Source organism: Chelonoidis abingdonii, chromosome 6, assembly GCF_003597395.2.
Source record: "Chelonoidis abingdonii isolate Lonesome George chromosome 6, CheloAbing_2.0, whole genome shotgun sequence".
Lineage (NCBI taxonomy): Eukaryota > Metazoa > Chordata > Testudines > Testudinidae > Chelonoidis > Chelonoidis abingdonii.
Genome location: NC_133774.1, coordinates 28,316,220 through 28,338,647, shown reverse-complemented (window position 1 = coordinate 28,338,647; position 22,428 = coordinate 28,316,220). Strand labels below are relative to the sequence as shown.

Here is a 22,428-nt window from a genome sequence, read left to right as displayed (position 1 = left end):
TGGCCACCAAAAGTCTGTATGCCTCAGAGGTATTTGGGAGTTCTCCCAGAATGCCTGCTCAGCCACTCTGCTCAATCCAGTCAACCGTTCATACTGCCCTGGCCTCAGGTGACCCAACCTAAATGCCCTGGGAATTTTAAAAATTCCCTTCCTGTTGGCTCAGCCAGGTGTGGAGTCCAATTCATGTGAAGTCTTATTCCAGGATTACCCTGCCTCCATGCACCAAACGAGCCCCACATGGGTAGCAATGGCGAGTTGCGGACCTCATCAGTGTTTGGAGGGGAGAAGCTGTGCAGTCAGCTGCGCTTCAGCCCATAGATTATCGATACCTATGGGCAGATCTCAAGGCCCTGCTGGAACGGGCCATGACCGGGACGCGGTGTTGCAGTGCAGGATTAAGTGAAGGAGCTGTGGAGTGCCTACTGCAAGCCATGTGCGGGAAACCGCCGCTCGGGGCTGCCCCACAACCTGCCTTTTCACAAAAGAGCTGGAGCGATTTACTGGGGGGTTACCCCAGCGCATCGCAGGACCACGTGGACTTCAGAGCAGGGGGAGAGGTGGAGCGGGAGGAGCAGGAGGAGGAACGAGCGTGAGAGTCTGAGGGTGGGGAGACACCCGGAGTCCAGAGGTTGCAGCCAGGAGCTCTTCTCAAGCCAGGGAGGAAGGCAGCCAGTCGCAGCAGCTGGTACTTGTTAAGGACAAGCAGAGGACGCGGGTTTCAGTTAAGTGGCTTTTCTTTTTCAGGATGGAATGTTGCGGAGAGGAGGGGGGTTAGGGCTGCATGCATGCCATGCCAGATTGTTAGGAATAGGCCCATTGATGTGTCTCTCACGTCGCCCGGTAATTGGCCTCGGTAATCTCTTCCAAAGGTTTCAGCCAGAGCGTGGGCAATGCGTTTGCACAAGTTTATAGGGAGAGCCACTGTGGTCCTTGTTCCCAGTCAGGCTAATCATCTGCCCCACTGTCCGCGCAGGGTGGGCGGGACCATTGCTGCCAACACAGGCACGCTGCATTAGGAGCCAGGCGGGATCCGCATTGCGTATAGAGACCCTCCGGCACTTCCCAGTGGGACCCACCAGCAGACGAGATACTCTTCCCCAGCGGGGATTAGACTCCTGTGGAAATGCTTGGTGAGAGTGTTCACTGTAGGCTGCTCCTTGCAGCAGTTTGCTTTCCCAATGCACCGAACCCCGGCAGGGCACAGCCCTGAACAATCATTCCCTTCCCAGTGACAGCAGCAGCGGATAGCTTCCAGGATTAACTCCTGTGGAAAAATGTTGCGGAGAGTGTTCACTGTGTGTCCTGCAGGCAGTTTGCTCCCCCATGCCCAGAACCCTCACACAGCCCTGAAGCACTCGTCTCCTTACTTCACCATTTCGGCTCCTTGGTTATGTGCACTCTCTTTGCTACTGGGAAATTATGCTAAAGTGAAGACTGTAAACTCCTTCACTGTCGGGAAATAACTTCTGAGATTATAAACAATGCGTTGCCTCTGTTAACTGTTGCCTTTTTTTCCTTTCCACAAGCACCTTGAGTTCGCAGCTGCAAGTGTTAACAGCAGCTCACGACTGCAAACTGGAGAAGCTCGGAAAAAGCAAATGCGACCTGCTGATAACAGTTATAGATCACTCGCAGAGAGACTAAAAACTGTAGAAAACTGGCAGGGGAATGGAAAAGCAGGATCCGGCCAGAGAAACACAGTTGGCCAGGAGAAAAGCACAAAGCAGCTTATAAGCATCCCTGCGCGCCCAAGAGACTCTATCAGACGCTCGTCGCATGCTGCCGCAGCACTTCACGCACGCACCGCCCCATCCCAAAGCTCTTGCCCCTTGTTCCCTAATGTCAGCTCGCAAACGCCCTTCCCAGCATCCAGTTCTTACTCACCAGCTGCCTCCAAACCCTGTACATTCACCAACCAGCCCTGAGAACTACAACCCTTACCTGGCTGCTTGCTCAACCCCCACACCATGCAGTATGGCATCCTGAATGCGCAGTCATTGCACAGCACTTCAGACAGGACTATTCAAATCTGTATGACTGTACAGTTCCCCACTCCACCCCTGCCCTTTTATTCCCTGCAAATGCTGCAAATGTGGCCACACTGCAGCGCTGGTAGCTGTCAGTGTGGCCATACTCCAGCGCTGTCCCTGCACAGCAGTATGAAGACAGCTGTAACTCCCAGCGCTGCAGACCTCCAAGTGTAGCCAAGGCCTATATAAAAGGAAGTTCTTTGGAACTTAACTCCAGGATACAGCCCAAGATCAGAGCTGCCAGACCTCAACATCCTGCCAACTATATTGTGCAGAAGCTGGAGGAACCCCAGATGACCTGATCCTGACTGGCCACTAGGAAAAGTTTGTCTGCCTTTTTGGGAGTGGTGAGCATTGTGTGCTTAGAGTATGTATTCTGTTTTAGCAACTGTTAATAAACAGAGGTTAGGATATTACTGTGTAAGGCTCTTTCACTGGTAAGAGGCCCCATAAACCTGCAGAAGATTATGCCCTGAGCCCTAGGAATTGGGTATGGGTGGTCTTGAGCCCTAGGAACTGGGAAAGGGTGGGAGTGCTTAAATTAACCAGGTCATGCCTTGAGCCCATGGAAGAGTAAAGGTGGAGTGCCCTAGAGTGTGTGGGTAACAATGGAGGTTAAGTAACTTTCTCAAAACCACATGGTGTGAGAGCTGGGGCTAGAATTCTGACATTCCTGGCTACAACTACTGTGCACAGACTACTCAATTAAGCCTTTCTCTGTAGTGTATAGAAGTCAACTCTTCCCACCCTTCTGAAGGACAAGCAAGTGAGGCAAGATAGTTGGTGTTTGAGAGAGAGAAGCTCACTGAAGTGCTAACTGTTACCTTTAGGGCCCTGTTAAGAACAAACCCCATTTAAATGAGTATTTTTCATTGGTTTACCATGAAACTGTGTTTCTTCCCACAGATAAACTGAACTGAATAGAACAGAAATTTACCGCAGAGCAGCTCATCACAGCTTACATTAGCGGAGATGTTAATGTCAAAGACTGCAGAACAACATCACCACCATGCAAGCATCAGCAGCTGCCAAACTGGTTATCATAAGAGGCAAATTGTGGGAGCCAATTAGGAAAAGAATCCTATCCATCCATCAAGTTGCTAAGGATGGAATTGTGTTGTGCTTGGAGAATAATTGCCCTGGCCCTGCACAAAACCTACCTTCTGTGCAAGTCTCTCCTCCTTTGCCCAGGTTACAATGACACCGAGAACCGCCCCGATCATAATCATTGACACAAAAGCTGTCAGCAGAGCAGATGGTTTCATCACAGGACAGATCAAATAGCCGTACTGCTGAGGCTTGGCCATTCCTTCTGGTTGCCTTAGCTGTAGTGGTGCTAGCAGTGGTTGTAGGAATGGGGCGCATAGTTGTTGCAGGGGAAGTAATAGGATCAGAGGTGGTTGTAATTAGCCTGGAAAGGAGCCTTGTACTAGACCCTGGAGCAACCTTGGTTTCAACCAAAAACTTCCTGTTGCCTCCTTTGATAGCAGGAAGTGGCTTGAGCTAAAGCAAGATAAAAGAAACTGAACTTTAGTACAGTCACAACCTAAAATTAAACATGTTCCATGGAAATTAAAGCTACATCGCCTAAGAAATATATTTGAAGAAACAAATTCATCCTAAAGGAAGAGAAAAACACAAACAAGCCACTTTTATTTTACCTGCGCACATAAGGTTAAAGGCTAAATATGCCAACAGGATCAAGTCCCTTTATCTAAAATACCACTAGAAAATAAATACAAATAGAAATGCCAAACTGGAACCTTTGAATTTACCTCTTCAATATAAATGTCATAGTCTGAATCATCAATATCAAATCCATCATCGTCACCGACTATGGTGCCTGTGATATACCGATGCCCATAGCTTCCACTTCCTAATTCCTCAGAACCTGTGAAGACAAAGCTGGCATATTCAGTTCACATATTTTTTCTCTTTTCAACACAGAGCCATCAATTCCTGCACAGAAGTTCAGGTCTTAACTCATCTATTCAGAACAATGAGAACCAGGATGGTGCTGGCATTCATTTTAAAGAATCAGCAAATGTGCCAGTGTCAAGATGGAAAGCATACTGTAGAGCTAATACATCAAAAATTAATTATAAAGCAAACCAAGTGATGCTCTCCTCTGGATGTCCCACTGCACTCTGTGCTCTGTATATCATTCTTTTAGACCAGAGTTTCAGTGTGGACCCCATTTTTACTAGCTCTAGTGTCTCACTGAACAAATTCTCCCCCATTTGCGAGTGCATGGTCCACTACCTCCTCTACTGGTGACCAAATATCATCCCTGTGTTAACCACAACAACTGCTTACCTGAAAAAGTAAAAGCAGGAAGATATTCAGGGTGAGATTTTCAATAGCACTCAGCTTTGGCCTTAGTCTGATCTCATTTATGTCAACGGTCATACTTGGGCACTTTGGAAAATGCCACCTTTAATGTATTTTTAGCTTTTTAAAGTGCAATTTAGCAGCTAAAATGAGGTGAGCCAGCACCATGTGAGGAACCAGCTCTCTGTGCACCACCACAGACAACAGGTTATGGGCCATTATTTCAGCTAGTGCAATCTCAGGGCAGAGACTCTCTTTATTTGCATATACTCTTATAGTCTCAAGCCCAACACTGACACTAGACAAACAATGACAATAGGTAATCCTAACTAACAAAGTTTAACAGGATAGACATTAGGCATTATAAACAAGTCTTATTTTTGACAGTGGTTTAAAATACTAGGGAGTTAGGGCCTGGCTACACTTGCGAGTTACAGCACATTAAAGAAGCCCCGTGCGCACTAGCTCACTGTCCACACTGGCAAGGCACGTAGAGCACTCTGACTCCATAGCTAGAGCGCTCCTAGTACTCCACCTCGGCGAGTGGAATAACATTTGCTGCACCTCTGCTGGAGCGGCCCAGCGTCAGTGTGAGGTGTTGCATTACTGAGCTCTAATCAGCCTCTGGAAATGTCCCATAATTCCCTTAAGTCAAGTGGCCACTCTTGTCATTGTTTTGGATATGCCCTTTGAAAGCTCCGTTTGACAGCCAGCATGTTTATCTGCTCCAAGACAAAGCAACAATTACTTTGGAATGCTGTGTGTGAGAGAGAGAGGCGGCGGGTGGGGGCGGGGGGGAGTCTGCTGCTGTCTGAACTTACAAGACAGCATGCTGACATGCTCTCAGCCCCCCCAACCCACTCTCTCTCCCCCCACATACACACAACACACTCCCTGTCACACTCCACCCCACCCACCCCCACATTACAGCCACTTGCATGCTGGGATAGCTCCCACAATGCACTGCTCTCTGTGGCCACTGAAAGAGCTGCTAATGTGGCCACGCCAGTGCACTGGCAGCTGTCAGTGTGGACAGACTACAGTGCTTTCCCTACTGTGCTCTACGAAGGCTGGTTTAACTCAAAGCGCACTCCATCTGCAAGTGTAGCCATGTCCTTAGTAACTAATGCACTAGTAGTGTTTTCATAGATTTGCTTTTTTCACAAGATAATTTGCCAGTTCCAAGGCATTTTTATATGTATTTCCGTGCACACCCTATAATACTAAGTCCTTAAATTGGCCATTTAAGCTACCACTGCTGATCCATGCTTTGCCAAGTCTCTGTGAGGGTTGAATGCATGTGCTTGCTTGTTTTAGGACCCCAGAACTACCTGTACTCTCTTTAGTTAGAGATAGTAATTTACATTGCAAAGCGTACAGCTACATAGCCTGTCCAGCCAAAGAACACCTGCTGAAGGAGAGCACGGTACCAGGGATAGCTGCCAACATGAAAAAAACAGCCAGCCACTTTATAGCAGAGAGGCCTTAACTTCCTCCACTGAGCAAAGTGATAGAATTGATCAAAGATAACATGACTGAAAGAACATGCAGTAGGCGCAGTGTGAGCTGAGGCATTCCACATTATCGCATAGATTGCACTTGTCTAGTTCTGGCTAACAGACTCTTCTTGCAGTGTGGGAACAGCAAAAGAATCTCAGTGACCTAAAGTCCAGAGGGGGAAATGCCAGTTCAAGCACAGAGCTTTTTGCAGACAATGATTAGCACAACTGGAGCATTCTGTCTCTTTCTGCTGCTGCACCAACAACCCAGAAACTCTGGCTGCCGACAGTTATGAAATCAAACATATGCTCACCAGATATATATTCATGCTGCTACTTTATCAATCCAAAGGCAGCCCACAATATGCTAGGTACTAGTTTTATTTATAGGTGGAAGCTGTTATATTAGCACACAACACAAATAGGGAGCAATTTTGGCAGAGATAATGAGGCATCTGTGTTTCCATCCCAAATAATTGTAGAAAACCTGCAAGGCTTTTAATCCAATCTTATCTATATCTATCTATAAATAAGATATTACATCAGCCCTATATTAACTGGAAGTATTTAGTGTAAATGAGTTACATCTTAGAAATGTAGCTCTGCTGAGTTTATATGACTTTCAGCTCCTAATAGTTTGGTAAAAGTTCAAGGTTAACTAGTCATGCACATACTCAGAATATACTCGAGGTTTTTGTTAAAGGATTAAACTCTGCTTTGGGGGACATCATGTAAATTACTGAAATAACAGTATTGACTCTGGACTGACAACGGTGTCAGAGAGAGTAGAATTTGTCCCCCAGTATGTATTCAGAAACAGATTATTACTATAGTTAATGAGAGAGATAATATATATTGGGCCCAATCCTGCTTTCGTTGTGGGAACAGAATAATATCTGTTATAAAAATATTGATGAAAGCTTCTACTCCCAGTACTCACGTGAGTAGTCAGTGGGGTTAATCATATTAGTAGGATGAGCAGAATTTAACCATAGTTAGGCAGGCACCCTGCTTTTACCTCATACAAAGAGCAATCACTGGCTGGATGTCCTCCTTCCCCACTCTATACCATTGGCAAATTATGTTTTATGAGCTATAATGAGTGTCTGCAAAAGAATCACCGTGCAAGAGAAACTAAGGAAATAATAACAGCCACAGCAGCAACATTATCAGTGAAATCTGCACTATACTGGGGAGTGGTTTGAATGAAATGGAGCATATGACTAGCCAGCATTCTCATCAGCTCACCCTGGATATAGGCAATCTCAGTCCACTGGAATATCTTTGCTTTTATGTCAGATCTGTAATTTCACTAGGGGCAGCTTGCCTTTCTAAAAGAGGGACTTATATAGTGTGTCTGTAGCTGTTTCAAAGTCAACCCAGTTCAGTCAATACTCCTCTCATTTGTTGATAGATCACAAAACTGAGGAGAGGGGTGGAGAGAAACATGGAACAATGGTACCAATCATTGGGATGCTGTCAAAACTATATTCAAAATATCTAACGTATGTACCATACCTTTTCTAATTCAAAGGTCCCAGACTACATAAGAAATATTTGCGAAAGTGCAGATCCTGCGACACTCCGTCCTTTCTCAAGCAAAGCTTCTACTGATTTTAATGGGAGTTTTGGCTGAGTGAGGATAGCAGAAGCTACCTTGTAATAAAATGAAAAGAAAGAAAGCAGACTTCTTCCTACTACCACATATAGGAAAAATGTTAGAGCCCTCTTCGGCCTCCAGATACATACTCACTGGGTATGGTATTGACTCCATGCTAGTTTTGCACTGGTATAACTGACCACAATGGATATTCCTGAGTGACACCAGTTTTAATGAGAACAGAATCAGGGTCACTGACTTAGAAAAGATGCCCAATTCTGAGGGCAGAGTGTGAATCTTTTTTGGGTTTTGGATCAGAATGTTCCCTGTAAATGTGAAGCACAAAAGAGATGAAATATTTTGCCTTGACAATGCTTTTTAATGTATTGAGCAGGCACCACATTTAAAGCCTGGGAAGAAGAGCAAAGAGATATGGCTTATTATGACTGTCAAAAAAAAAAATAAAGGTTGCTTCAAAGCCCTTTTTCTGGCTGGTTTTGTGTGGCATTTTACTTAATGGGAGAAGGTAGAACAGGGGTAGGCAACCTATGGCACGTGTGCTGAAGGCGGCACACAAGCTGATTTTCAGTGGCACTCACACTGCCCGGGTCCTGGCCACCGGTCCGGGGGGCTCTGCATTTTAATTTAATTTTAAATGAAGTTTCTTAAACATTTTAAAAACCTTATTTACTTTACATACAACAATAGTTTAGTTATATATTATAGACTTAGAGAAAGAGACCTTCTAAAAACGTTAAAATTTATTACCGACACTTGAAACCTTAAATCAGAGTGAATAAATGAAGACTCGGCACACCACTTCTGAAAGGTTGCTGACCCCTGATGTAGAAGCTTGGCATTACGGGGACAGGAGAATGATAGGGGCCCCAGTACTTACAGATCTCTCATTTGGCTAAGATTACCCTTTCCCAACCCCCTATTGCCATTCATACAGGGCCGAATTCTTAGGAAAATTTCCTGCTGATCAATGGGATCCTGAGACAACTGCGGGATCTGACCCAAAACTGACAATGAACAGAAACTTGTTTTTTGAAATAACGAAAAATTTTAAGGAAAACTTTAGGGGGATGCTTGGTCCACATGGAAAGGAAAAGCTCAGCAAAAGGTCAGATAGTCACAGCCAACATGCATAACTTATTACTCTACCTGCTAATCTGTGCATGACTCAGGTAAAGCATGACGCAGTTGTAAACACGAATGCAAAGACTAGGAGGTATAGTCTTACCTTGCTGTGTCTGGATTTAGAGGAGGAATTCTCACATAGCGAGATGAGACTATCTTATACCCCACTGAGTTTTCAGTTCACAACATGGATCATATGATATGACATGATACCCACATGTGAGACAACACAAATATAAAATAAGCAGAAGACAAAGAAGCTAAGAGGAGTATTTTAAAGAGAAACCATGTGCTGGCTGATGTATTAGGGAGCACTGCATAACTCTAGCAAAGAGCTGACCACATAATGGGTGGCAAATCAGGAATGATTAAACGAAGCGGTGCTTTGTGAATATCAGAACACTAATTACAGAGACTAAAGACATGTTATATATTTCATTACATCAGTGCTCCAGTGTGCAAGGAGATGAAGCCCATCTAAGACCCTCTACCAGCCCTGTAATCCTGTCCCATAATTAACTGAAAAATCTGCAGGGAGTCATTGACATAAAACAGCCTCTCTCCAAATAATCAGGGATTAAGTCATACCAAAGAAACCTTTCCAAAATAAATAGGAATCAGCACAAACTGTTATTGCCAATTAAGTAGTCATGGGCATATTGACCAACACAAGCAGAATTATGTAGGAACTAGATTGCAAAGTGCTTCAGAGTAGCTTTGTTAACTGTAGGTGTCGCAAACTCATTCAATTCAGAGAATCGGGTAGTTTTAACATCAAAATACAAGGAAGGCAACTTTGTTTAATGATCAGGAGATTGAATTCTATTCCTGTCAATGATTCTCTTACAGAAATTACTGGATCTCAACACTGGCTTACTTTTGCTATCTATATAATGGGAACAATAATACTAATCCATTAATCCTAACTACCTGAAAGATTGCCTCTTTCCCTGTGTATGAACTCAGATGAGTTCAAACTTAGACACTCCAGGTTTAAATATCTGGGCCACCCTTTTTCAAAAGGGGCAGCTGATTCTTGGTGTAACTCCATTTTGCAAGTAGCCAGCTTGAGATGGCTGGTCCCTGAAAAAGTGATGCACCCAGAATTAGTGGACACTTTTGAAATGTTTGCCCTAATGTTTGTATTATTATATAATGAATAAGCTCTTTGCAGGTAATCAAGGCCAGATGTTCTATTTGCAATGCTTCTGGGAGGTCTGTCACATCAGGTGACACTGTTAGCAGCTCTTCAGAATACATTCTTCTCTTAGTAAGCAATTCCAATAGGTTCCTGCATTGGTTGAAACACTGCCATTAAATGATATCTATAACTAATGTATTTGGAGTACAGACATTGCTAGGATGATATAAGCACCTGATCCAATGTCCATTAAAGTCAATGAAAACTTTCCATTGATTTCAGTGAACATTGGGTCAGCTTTGCTAAGGTGATCGTGCACAAGTGGTTTGCCTCGCTGGCTGAGACCCTGAGAGCCCAGGGCTACGAAGTCCAGATACACGCCCTGACTGTGGGAGCCCTGGGCTCATGGGACTCCCGCAACGAGCTGGATCTGAGAGCATGTGGGGCCGGTCGACGCTACGGCTGCCTCATGAGATGGCTCATGGTGTCTGACACCGTCAGGTGGTCCAGAGACATTTATACCAAACACATCACCGGACACCGCCAACACCACACTGAGTAATTGAGACAGCTGACCAGGGAAATAACCCACTTCCTTCCCTGAGGGACCAAGGGACGCACCCCACCCATGTACCTATCCGCTCCACCGATACTGACTTGGACTCCTTATTCATTCCATGGGTGGCAAACCCGAGCCTACTTAAACAGCACAAGAAGAAGAACTCCACATGGACTCCTCCTGGGGGTCGAAATGACAGTCTGGACCTATACATTGAATGCTTCCGCCGACGTGCACAGGCAGAAATCATGGAAAAAACACATCTCTTCCCTCATACACCTAAGTCGTGACAGACGCAATGCCATCCACAGCCTCAGAAACCCACACCTGACATTAATCATCAACATGCTGATAAAGGAGGTACTGTTGTCATATGAACAGGTCTGACTACCAAAAGGAGGCGCCAGACAAACTCTCCAATACCAAATTCTACAGGCCACTTCCCTCAGATGCCACTGAGGATACACTAAGGACAACTGCACCATCTTACTCAGGACACTCCCTACACTAACACCGGAACAAATCAGCAGACCTTTAGACCACGACCAGGGTTATTCTACTACTACCCCAGATCCACAAACCCGGAAATCCTGGACGCCCCATCATCTCAGGCATTGGCACTCTCCCTGAAGGACTGTCTGGTTATCTGGAACTCTTCTACTCAGACCCTATGCACCAGCACTCCCAGCTATCTCCGTGACACCTCTAATTTCCTGAGAAACTACAATGCATTGTCACCCCCAGAAAACACCATCCTACCACCATGGATTAGAGGCTCTCTACACAAACATCCCACACACAGATGGAATACAAGCTGTCAGGAACAGTTATCCCTGATGATCCCAAGCACAACTGGCCGCTGAGCTCTGCGCCTTATATCTCACACCAACTTATTTCAAGTTTGATGACATATATATCTCAGATCAGTGCACTGCTATGGGCACCCGCATGGCCCACAATACGCCAATAATTATGCTGACCTGGAACAATGCTTCCTCAGCTTCTCGTCCACTCATGCCCCTTCTCTACTTACGCTACATTGATGAACATCTTCATCATCTGGACCCACGGGAAGAGACTTTAGAAAAATTCCACCACGATTTCAACAACTTCCACCCCACCATCAACCTCAGCCTGGAACCATCTACACAGGAGGTCCACTTTCTAGACACCACGGTGCAATAAGTGATGGTCACATTACCACCACCCTTATTGAAAACCTACGACCGCTATGCCTACCTTCAGCCTCCAGCTCCATCCCGGGTAATCACACAATCCATTGTCTACAGCCAAGACACTATACAACCGCATCTGCTCTAACCCCTCAGACAGAAGACCAACACCTACAAAATCTCCACCAAGCATTCTCAAAACTACAATACCAGCATGAGGAAATTAGGAAACAGATCAACCAGAGCCAGAACGTGTACCCAGAAGCCTCCTACTACAAGATCAAAACCCAAGAAAGAAAACCAACAGGACTCGCACTGGGGCCATCTCACAGCCCCCAGCTAAAACCCCTCCAACGCATCATCCAGGGGATCTTACAACCCATCTCTGGACAATGATCCCAAACTTTCAACGTCTTGGGTGGCAGGGCCAATCCTTGCCCACAGACAACCCGCCCAACCTGAACGTATTCTACCAGCAACTGCACAACTACCAAGATAACTCTACCTAGGAACCAATCCATGCAACAATCTGATGCCGAACTCTGGGCTCCACGATATCTACACAGCATACACCAATCACAGAGACCATAACCATCAGCCATTGCAACCATCAAGCTGCTGTTATCACCTGCATCCGTCCACCAAATGTAATATTACGCCATCATATGCCAAGCAATGCGCCCTCGGCTATGTAATAGCTCCGCAAACTGGACAGTCATTACGGAAAAGGATAAATGGACACAAATCAGATTCAGAATGGCAATATACAAAACCTGTAGGAGAGCACTTCAACCTCCTGGCCACTACTATAGCAGACCTTAAGGTGGCCATACCTGCAGCAAAAAAACTTCAGGACCAGACTTCAAAAGAGAAAAATGCTTGAGCCTTCAGTTCATTTGCAATTTGACACCATTCAAGACTCTGGATCAAAGACAAAGACTGTGAATGGCTTCTGCCAATCTACAGAAACCTAGTTTCTCTCCTCCCTTGGTTAATCACACCTCTACTGCTAGAACTATGGGCCTCATCCTCCCTGATTGAACTTAACCTCGTTATCTCTAGCTTGCTTGCTAGCATATATATACCTACCCCTGGAAATTTCCACTACCTGCGTCTGACGAAGTGGGTATTCACCCACGAAAGCTCATGCTCCAAAACGTCTGTTAGTCTATAAGGTGCCACAGGATTCTCTGCTGCTTTTACTTATTCACTGACACTTTAAAAAACCATTGCACTCCAATCTGGGTCTATGCCTGTTATGCGATATGTATGTATCTTTTCATCCTTGCAAATGGTATCTGTAACCCCCCCATAACCTAAGCCTGACCCCAGATGTACAGTACCTTCCCTCTCAACCTGTGTATATTTCATTTCAAACATTTTCTTTAATAAAATTTTTAACTCACAGACAGCCTAACACAGAGATACTATTGAATTCTGTGGGAGCTGGGGGATGAAGGACAGATTGGGAAAGAGTTCAGCATCTGTCAGAAGCAGGCCTAGAAACACCTAAATGTCCAAGACCTAGTTTAGTTCATGGTAAGTAGGCACATGGTGTGACTCTCTCAGGGCAGGTCCATGTCTTCCTCGGGGTTTGGAAAGTGCCTTACACAGTATAGGAACTACTGAACTCTAAAAAATAAATAACAATCAGATCAGCTTGTGACACAGTAGGAAAATGAGATAGAAGAACAGGGTGCTTCATGAATGCATGGAATATATGCGGGAGTGGAGCGCTCCTTCTATGTTAGCCTCCAATAAAGCAGAAACATAAGTTCAAATGCATTTAGGGTAGTGCTCAGGATCTGGCCCACCACGTGCAACATTCCCAAATTAGCATTCAGGGCATATTTTCTGGGCAATGGCCCACAGTGGAAGATGGAGAAAACATATACAAGTTGTAGATGCAGTCATCACTAAGCAGGACTGGTATCCACTCATGTAGTAAAGGATCATTAGATGATCTAAATGATGTTATGCACATTAGGACATTGTCACTTTAAAACAGTTGATCTTCCTTCAGGGTACGCTGGCAAGATGCCCTGATCCCTGATAGCTTTCAGAAGTCCGCATTTTATGAGGATAACAACATAAATTCAGACTCCTTCCTTTATGGATTCATGCTCCTGCCATGTTTAAATTCCTAATGAACAGCTGATTGAAAATGTTCAACATTTTTCAGAAAAATTTTCATCAGCACTGTGGAAAAATATAAATCATTCTATAAGCTGGTCAAAAAACAGCAACAATTTTTCTACGAAAAGATTCCATGCAGGAAAACTGTCAAAGTTTCAAAAATTTCAATCAACTCTAGGCGTGAACAATGTGCTTTTATGTGTTGAATCTGAATAATATCGTGGTAGCTTCTTGTACAATGCATCAGACAACATGCCAGTTATACTAATGCTAGTGTACTGTTGCTACAGGACGCAGACAGTGCAGTATTTACACTTACTGGTAAATTTTCAAATTATTGCACCACTAAGTAGGAAAGTTGTGCCTAAGTCTACAGTGTGAATGTTTCCAGTAAAAGACACATTTATGCAATAATTAAAATCTTGGCTCTATTATAAGTAAGATGACAGATTACAACATTTATATGCATTTTGTAAAAATATTTAGACTTGTTTTACACAATTACAAATCATAGGTCATGTTGCATCATATGTGCAGACACAACTGTTCTGCACATGGGAAAAATGGCAGCGAGGGAGTGGTAAGAAATATCATGTGGAAGTGATGGGACAAATTAGGGTCCCAAGTACCAGTGCAACGTTGTAACCTCTAGAACATGAGTAAATAGTAGTCGAGTAAGCATCAGAAGCAGGAGGAAAAACCTACATATTTTCAGTGTCTAAATTCACTCCCTGCACAATGTGGTTTGGGGTTAAATGTTGTATTCTTAGTCCACATTAAAAAGCCTGCCTTTAACTCCCAGGACAACTAAGGAGGGTTTTGAATTTGTTTGGTCCCTCCTTTTGCATGATTGCAAAGACAAACAATTATTTAACTTGAGCAGTTTAAATATATCTAATGTTTAACACCTCTATGAGTGTCTTGGACACTGTAAATTAAGGCACTATTATTATTCTGAATAGCAGTAAACTGGGATGTCTAGATATAGGAACATTACACAAAATGGGCACACACAGCATCGGAGAGCCCACTGATAACCCCTGGTGACAGTAAAAGGGACGATACATAATGATGGTAACAGAACGTCACTATTTGCCCAGGCATTGGACACTGGAGCTGATAAGCACTGGGGACATAGGAGAGATTTTCAAAGGCACAAATGGCAGATAAGCAGCAAACTCCCATTGACCTTCAAATGGAAATTGGGTGCCTACGAGCCCTTTTTAATCTTTGAAAGTCTCAACCCAGCAGACTCTTGGAGGATGTTACCATTGTTGCACATAGGTACAGAGACCAAATGGAGGCTTTCACATGTACTGGCTTTGTCAGCAGCTTTTTCAGCCTATGTGGGCCAGGGGCACTGGAGCAATATTGTGGGGGTGGTGAACACCACTGAACAAAACTGTAAACCCTGCATATGATGGAAGCCATGCATTCAGTTATTATTATTTCAAGATGGGGGAGCAGCACCTGTAGTTCCATACATACACCCCCCGTGGGGAATTGCAGTGGTGTACAGTGACCAACATCCTCACTTTGCAGGGATCCTGGAGTTGGCCAATGCATCCCCCAGCACTGGCCAGACAAGGGATATGGCTGCAGTGGCCAAGGGAACTTTAGACAGAGGGGCTCCTATGGGATCTTGTCTACATATGAAAGCTGCTGTCCCGTATCAGAACTCCTGAACATTGCATGCACTCCCCTAGGGGTGAACAGCCCATCATGCATAGCTGCTCTGACTGGTGCAAATGGGATGTAATTTCCACCACCTGTGCCAATCAGGATGCAGTGAGCTCACTCAGTGCAATGCACTATCCATTTAAAATTTCAGTTTTTCAGATTCCTCCAAACGTACTGAAACTAATTAATCCCTGGCACAATAACTCTACAGAAGCCATTGGAGTTACACCAGGGATTAATTTGACCCACGATGTATTAAGTTATCCCCAGCCTTTCTGATACAAACAATTCCTTACAGAACTATTGCTCTAACTCTCTGCAAAACAACAGGCAACTTTCAGTTTTCAGACTTGTAAAGGCAAATAGCCTCTACTAGGTTTGCCAATTAAACTATTAGCTGAGTACTGCATTAATAAGCCCAGCAGGAAGTCAATCCTCTCCTTAATAGCAGAGCTAAATACTTTATCTTTTCTTACAAAATAATGCAAACATTCATGTTGAAAGATAAACAGGAAATAGATGAGCATACACCTGGGTCTGAAGCAGAGGAAGCTGACCCTTCAGGATCTAAGAATCAGGGGTCCCATGGAGCATAGTCTATCTTAGGTTTCCATGAACATTCAGTTCAGAAGTTTAACTTGAAGTATAGCAGCCTCAGAAAATAAACACTGCACAAACAGTTCAAGGGATCCAATTTACCAGCAAGCAAAGGACCAAGAAGTGAAAAGCAAAACTAAGAGTTAAACGAGATCATTGTCAACAAAATAAAAGGACTCACAAGTAAGGATATAAAGCTAAGGGGCTTGAAAATGAATCCATGGTGGGTTAAAAACATAGTCTGTAAGAACAGACCAACCTCTAAAGCTGAAGTCTACATTTACACTGCATACAACTGTTTGCTGCTATTGTGCCTCACCAAATACAAGCCTGACCTAAAACCACAACTATATCCCCCTAATATCAGTTGGCCTTTTGTAATCATTTAATTACAGACAATTTTCATTCCCGTGCATATGCGAGAAAAGATTTCAATCTTTAAGGGCTGATTTTAAAAGTTTATTAATGCAACAATTGTATGTGCTGACACCAAATACACTTTGAGGACATTCTTGTCAGGCATTTGTCCCTTATACATTATAAAGAGGCTTAGAGGGATTGGCAAATGTTGGTAAACATCTGTTTCACCACACACACAAACACATGAAAAATATTTCCACTGATGATCATCCAAATTACAGAGAAGCAAAGTAGAAAAAATGCTATTTGAGAACTTAGTAGCACTTGACCGAAGGATATTTACTGTATATATTTAGACATGGGATGTTGACAATTTGTATTTTAATGTGCGCTCAGGAAAAGCTTTAACTTTTTGAATCAATATCTACTTTCATTAAATAATTGCCTGAACCCCTCTTTTGGACCCCCTCCATAATTTCCACAATGGTAAAAATTTAAATCAGTAAACACTGACAAAAATGCTTAAAAATAAACATTGATATTATCCATCAAAATTATTTAAAAAATATAAAATTAAATTCTGCCAAACCTACTTATAAATACACTAAAATATATGACCTAAATGTGGTGAAAACTTTGTTTTCCAACAAGCCAAACAGGCTTATTCATATAAACTTTCAAAAATCCAGCCAAGAGTACATGTACGAAATAGCTTCTATGGTCCAAATTCCAAACAAGCTTTGGCATCTTATTTCCTTTCTCGACTCTGTGACAATAGAATTTTTTAATTGTAAATGTAGCACGCAGTGTACATCCACCACTCCCAGGGCTAGACTGGGACTATCAGCTGCAGACAGGAGCTGCAGAGCCGTATTACCTCACTGTCAGCCCAGCAAGAGATTTCTCCTTAGGGAGGCATAATCCTTCCCTGAACTTCCAGTTACACGTATGGGGTGTGTGCAGGGTGCACCTTCCTTTGTGCTGCGCCTGGCTTGCTCCATGGGACAGCGCAGCGGAGGACAAGGCTACACTTCCTACCTGCTCCTCTTTGGGACAGTCTGTTCTCTCAGGGGCATAAGATGCTCTAAAGTGTAGGGACTGCAGTTGTTCCTGGACCTTGCACAAAGCATTCAAGGATGGGGCAGGGAGAGAAGGCTCCTTGCACCTCCCCCCACTTCCTCTGCACCCCAGCTTGTCACAATCTGGCCCCAAATCAGCAGGGCTGGAAGTTGGCTGCTCTTCAGTCTTCCCAGCAAAATACCCTCTTCTTTTCTCCCAAGCCCCTCCAGGAGAGAAGACAATCACCTGATATTTCAATTAAATACCTCATGGGGCAAACACCACTGGTAACAAGATAGTAGCATCTGTCCCTCTATAGTTCTAATAACAAGCTGTTTAAAGGTATTTTAAACTTGATTCTTCTTGGAAGTTCCCAGCTCTCTCTTATGACTGTGAGGACTGTAGGTGCTTAAAGGCAGCTGGGAGTATGGGGTTATTAAAATCTCCCCTCAAAAAACCCATAAACAACATTATAGGAAGACCGGGTAGTGGGTGGTTATTTAAATAGTGTTTGAATGCAGTTCTGCCTAAAATACAACTTCTCCATGCAGTTTCCAATCCAAAATGTATATTCACTTGTTCATACTAATAGTCCTGTATCTGTACTTAAAAGTGCAAGTGCCTCAGTCCTTCTCACATGGCAGTATAGATTTGCTTTGATCTTTTTGAGTTGTTTGAATTATGCATGCAATATATACAATTCAATTTTAAAGAACTGAAAAAAAGGTGAGCAATAGACTTGTCTGTCTTACTTCTCCCTGTGACATTCACTTATCAATTCTGTATGAAGCTGACACAAAAGTCAGTAAGTAGTGATCCAAAAATATCTGGTAATGACCTCTGGAGCCTGGAAAACAGCATGAGACTGCTTTTGCCTGGAGCCTCACAGAATCTTACTAGTGGCTCAACTTTCACAGAATTCTGCAAACCTCAGAAGGAAGCACACGTGGTGTCAGGTCGGGGTGCCTGTGTGCTTTGGTGTTCAATGAGAGCTCCTTACAACTCTGATCCTTTAAAAACTGCACTTTTAGGATAACCTTAACTAAGAAAAGGTGTGCTACTCACTGAATGTTCGGATAATGTTGCTGGGAGTGCTGGGTAAGCTGGATCCATAGGAATTTGCTGCTCTGATTGCAAACTGGTACTTGGTGTTTGGAATAAGTCCTTTTAGAACCATGGATTCCATCTGGATCTGCTCTTTTATTACTGTCCAGTTGCTGTCAACGTCTGGCCTACGATTAAAAACAAGATCATAAATAAGTAAAGTTAGCTGTATACGTTAATTGCCTTTAAACTGTCCAGAAGTATACAAAATAAAAAGATGCAAAAAAGGCACAGGAAGGAAGTACAAAGGACAGAGGAAGTGGGCCGGGCAGCGCCAGGGCCTGTAGAGAGTCAAAGCCATTCAAGACCTCTCTCCTCCTTGCCTCGGGAGCCGAGAGCTCTATGTTACTGTTGGGTTGAAGCTGCAGCATCTGTAAAGATGGTGGAAAAGAATCATAGGACTAGAAAGAACCTTGAGAGGTCATCTACTCCAGTCCCCTGCACTCATGAAGGAACTAAGTATTATCTAGAATCGACCACCCCTGCCAGGTGTTTTTCTAATCTGCTCTTCGAAATCTCCAAAGATGGAGATTCCACAACCTCCTTAGGCAACTGTTTCCAGTGCTTAACTACCCTGACAGGAAGTTTTCCTTAATGTTCAATTTAAGCTGCAATTTAAGCTAATTGCTTCTTGTCCTATTGTCAGAGGTTAAGAGAACATTTTTTCTCCCTCTTCCTTGTAACAGCCTTTTATGTACTTACCATGTCCCCTCTCAGTCTTCTCTTCTCCAGACTAAACAAACCGTTTTTTCCAATCTTCCCTCAGAGGTCATGTTTTCTAGACCTTTAATCATTTTTGTTACTCTTCTCTGGACTTTCTCCAGTTTGTCCACATCTTTCCTGAAATGTGGCAACCAAAACTGGACACAATACTCCAGCTGAGGCCTAATCAGCGTGGAGTAGAGCGGAAGAATTACTTCTCATGTCTTTTTGCAACACTCCTGCTAATACATCTCAGAATTATGTTTGCTTTTTGCAACAGTGTTATACTGTTGACTCCTACTTAGCTTGTGATCCACTAGGACCCCCAGATCCCTTTACTGTAAATAACCATTTTAAATAAAATTGCACACAATGCTTTACCAGAAAGTCTTCAAGCTGTTTCTGGGGCTAGAAAGTACGTAGAAGCAAGTCTATACACCACAGTGGAAAAGAGCATTTACTCATGAAAGTTGCTCTATTAAAGACAAGAAGGCTACTCATGTGAAGTAATGCTACTCAGCATAAGTAAAGATGGTAGAATCAGAAACGTAAGTGTATGTGGAATTTTTTTTTCTAACTTTTCATAATTATTATGAGATCGTGTAGAGGCCTGTTTCTCAATTTAAGTGCGCTATATATTTTCCCCCTTCTTTTCCTAGCCTTTTGTATGGATTTTGTCAGCACAGTTTCAAATGTGGATATCTTAATAGGACCTTCAAATGCTACATTTGAAACTACAGAGTGGCACTTTGGCCCATCAGGCAAGATTCTGATCTTTTTTAGTAAAATTTTGCAAATTGATGTCAATGGAGTTACTAACACGGGTGTAACCAAGATCAGAATCTAAATTGAAAATGATTGCTTTGCTGTATGATTAAGTGTCCATTAACAAATCTCTCATTGGAAAACTGGGGGTATTATTCTTCTCTCAGATATATCAGTGTAAATCTGGAGTAACAATGGTGGGAGAGAAGAATCTGCTCTAGGTATGTGGATTCAGTAACAAGTAATACAATTCCCATCATTGCTCCTGGGAGATGCCTAGTTAAATCTTGAATCCTACTTAAGGCTGCAATTCTTTCACATAGGTCACAGAAGTCATGGATTCCGTGACTTTCTGAACCTCAGTGACTTCTGCAGTGGTTGGTGCAGTTGATTTCAGAAGCTGCATGATTAGCTGACACCGAGGCCAGATGCTCAGGCACCCCATGGTCAGCTGCACCTGCCAAGGCTGGAGCAACCTGGGGCCAACTGCTGTAGTAGTCCCCAGGGCCAGCCACTCTGGCTGCTGCTCAGGAGGCACTGGACAGCTGGTTCCGGGGACCACATGAGCAGCAGCCAGTGTGGCTGGTCTCGGGCATGCAATCAGCGGTCCTAGGGGCTACCTCAGGGCCAGCCGCACCAGCTGCTGTTTAAGCAGCCCCAGGAGTGCCTGCCCAGCGGTCCTGGTGGCTGCCCCAGGGCCAGCTCCCCTGGCTGCTTATCAGCTGGCCCCGGGGACCACCAGAAGAGTAGCTGGTGTGGCTAGCTATGGAAAACGTTGGAGTAGCAGTCCTGGGGATGCCCTGGGGATCACCTGTGCAGCAGCGGTCCCTGGGCAGCTGGAGCAGCAGCCCCAGGGGTGCCTGGAGGCTGTCTGGAGAGCAGACCCTGGGAGCAGCAGCCAGGGGCAGTCAACCCACAGCAGTGGAGCAGGGCATCTCCCAGCAGGGGTCCCTGGAGCAGCGAGGCTCCAAAAGTAGAGATTTAGTCAGGGGAATTTTTGGTAAAAGCCATGGACAGGTCACAAGCTAAGTTCCCTCTAATCTGTGCTACTGCACAGCTGCCTATAAAGCCCTGTGCACAGGGCCTCAGGTCTGCAGTAAGGAGAGATGCATCTTCCCCAGCATGGACCTGTCCCGGACTTGCCGTGGCCGGAAGAGAGGCACCTGTCCCCCAGCCCCGGCATGGATTTGCTGTGGCGGGGAGAGGCACCTCTCCCCACTGGGCCCAGCATGGACCTGCCCTGGACTTGCTGTGTCCAGGGGAGAGGCGCCTCTCCCCTGCCCAGCCCAGGTGCTGCTGCAGGGTGAGAGAGCTTGGGGGAGTCCTCTTTCCCCACTGTAGCCCCTGGGCAACCTGCACTCCAAACCCCTCATCCCCAGCCCCACACCAGAGCCTGCACCCCCAGTCGGAGCCCTCATCCCCCCGCACACTAACCCTCTGCCTCAGCCCTGAGCCCCTAATCCCGGCCCCACCCCAGAATCCTCCCACACAGACACAACAATCCTGAGCCCCCTCTCATATTCTAAACCCCTCGGCCCCACCTCCAGCACATTGGCTTTTTTTTATGTGCACCAATATGGAGGAGATGTGTCAACATCACCTCCATATTGGTGCACATAACTAAATTCATTCTGCACACGCATGGGAAAAGTTACAGGGAACACTGGTCACAGGCCATGAATTTTTATTTATTGCCTGTGACCTGTCCATGACTTTTACCAAAAATACCCATGACTAAATCTTAGCCTAATCATACTGAAAGCAGAAAACCAAATCCTGCTTGCCTTATTCGCATGAGAAGACCAGCTGAAGTCAGTGGGATCATTCACATGAGAATATGGCCCAAACAAAAGTTCCAGAGAACTTAGATGTATTAACGTTTATATGTAATGAATTTTTTTTGAAGGGAAGCATGCATTGCATCTGCCTGTTTTGTAACTGACGTTAGGGGAGCTATTCTGATATTTTGACACAGTCCCCACTCTTCAGAAGAGTTAACTTGCACCACCAAAGAGAAAACATAATGGAAGGAAGTAAACAAATGTAAACCCCCAAAATTTAAACATAAAGCTAGCTCAAAGAAACTCAGATTAAAGTAGCTGAAAATAAATAAAGGGAAAGAAATGACCTCTAAGATAAAATTATCCTGGTATACTTTACTAAGATGTCCTTCTGATATTTATTGCAGGAAATAGCATCCAAGTACTCCCTGAATCTACTATTGTTTACAGAGGACTAGCTACAAATATCTCCAGCAGTCTTCTAATGAAAATTATAGCACAAAATAGGCATTTTGCATTTCTTGTTTATTTACAGCTGCAGGGAACAGAACGTTAACGTATGTTTTATTAGTCAATACAAGATTTATAGAATCATCCAGGTTTTCATTTCTTTTGTGCTAGTAGAGTGGGTGCATTAATAAAACAAGAGTTTGCAACTATTACCTGCATCCCGCTTAGGGCATAACCTAAGAGCTAGAAATGTAAATATTTGATTGTCTCAGTGGGTGCCACAAGGAGAAATCAGTTAAAAAAAACACAACACCTTCAC

At 44.1% G+C, this 22,428-nt stretch overlaps 1 protein-coding gene across 1 annotated transcript in view; it reads right to left on the bottom strand.

Annotated features, from left to right (window-relative positions):
- The window catches only part of EGFLAM (EGF like, fibronectin type III and laminin G domains), a 136,058-nt gene that overhangs the window by 63,284 nt on the left and 50,346 nt on the right, over positions 1 to 22,428 (bottom strand). Inside the window, exons 7-9 of the mRNA XM_032764287.1 lie at positions 18,373 to 18,539; positions 3,806 to 3,921; positions 3,191 to 3,533 (exon numbers count right to left, since the gene is read on the bottom strand). Coding sequence (XP_032620178.1) covers positions 3,191 to 3,533; positions 3,806 to 3,921; positions 18,373 to 18,539 — 626 coding nt within the window. The remainder of the gene's footprint in view (positions 1 to 3,190; positions 3,534 to 3,805; positions 3,922 to 18,372; positions 18,540 to 22,428) is intronic.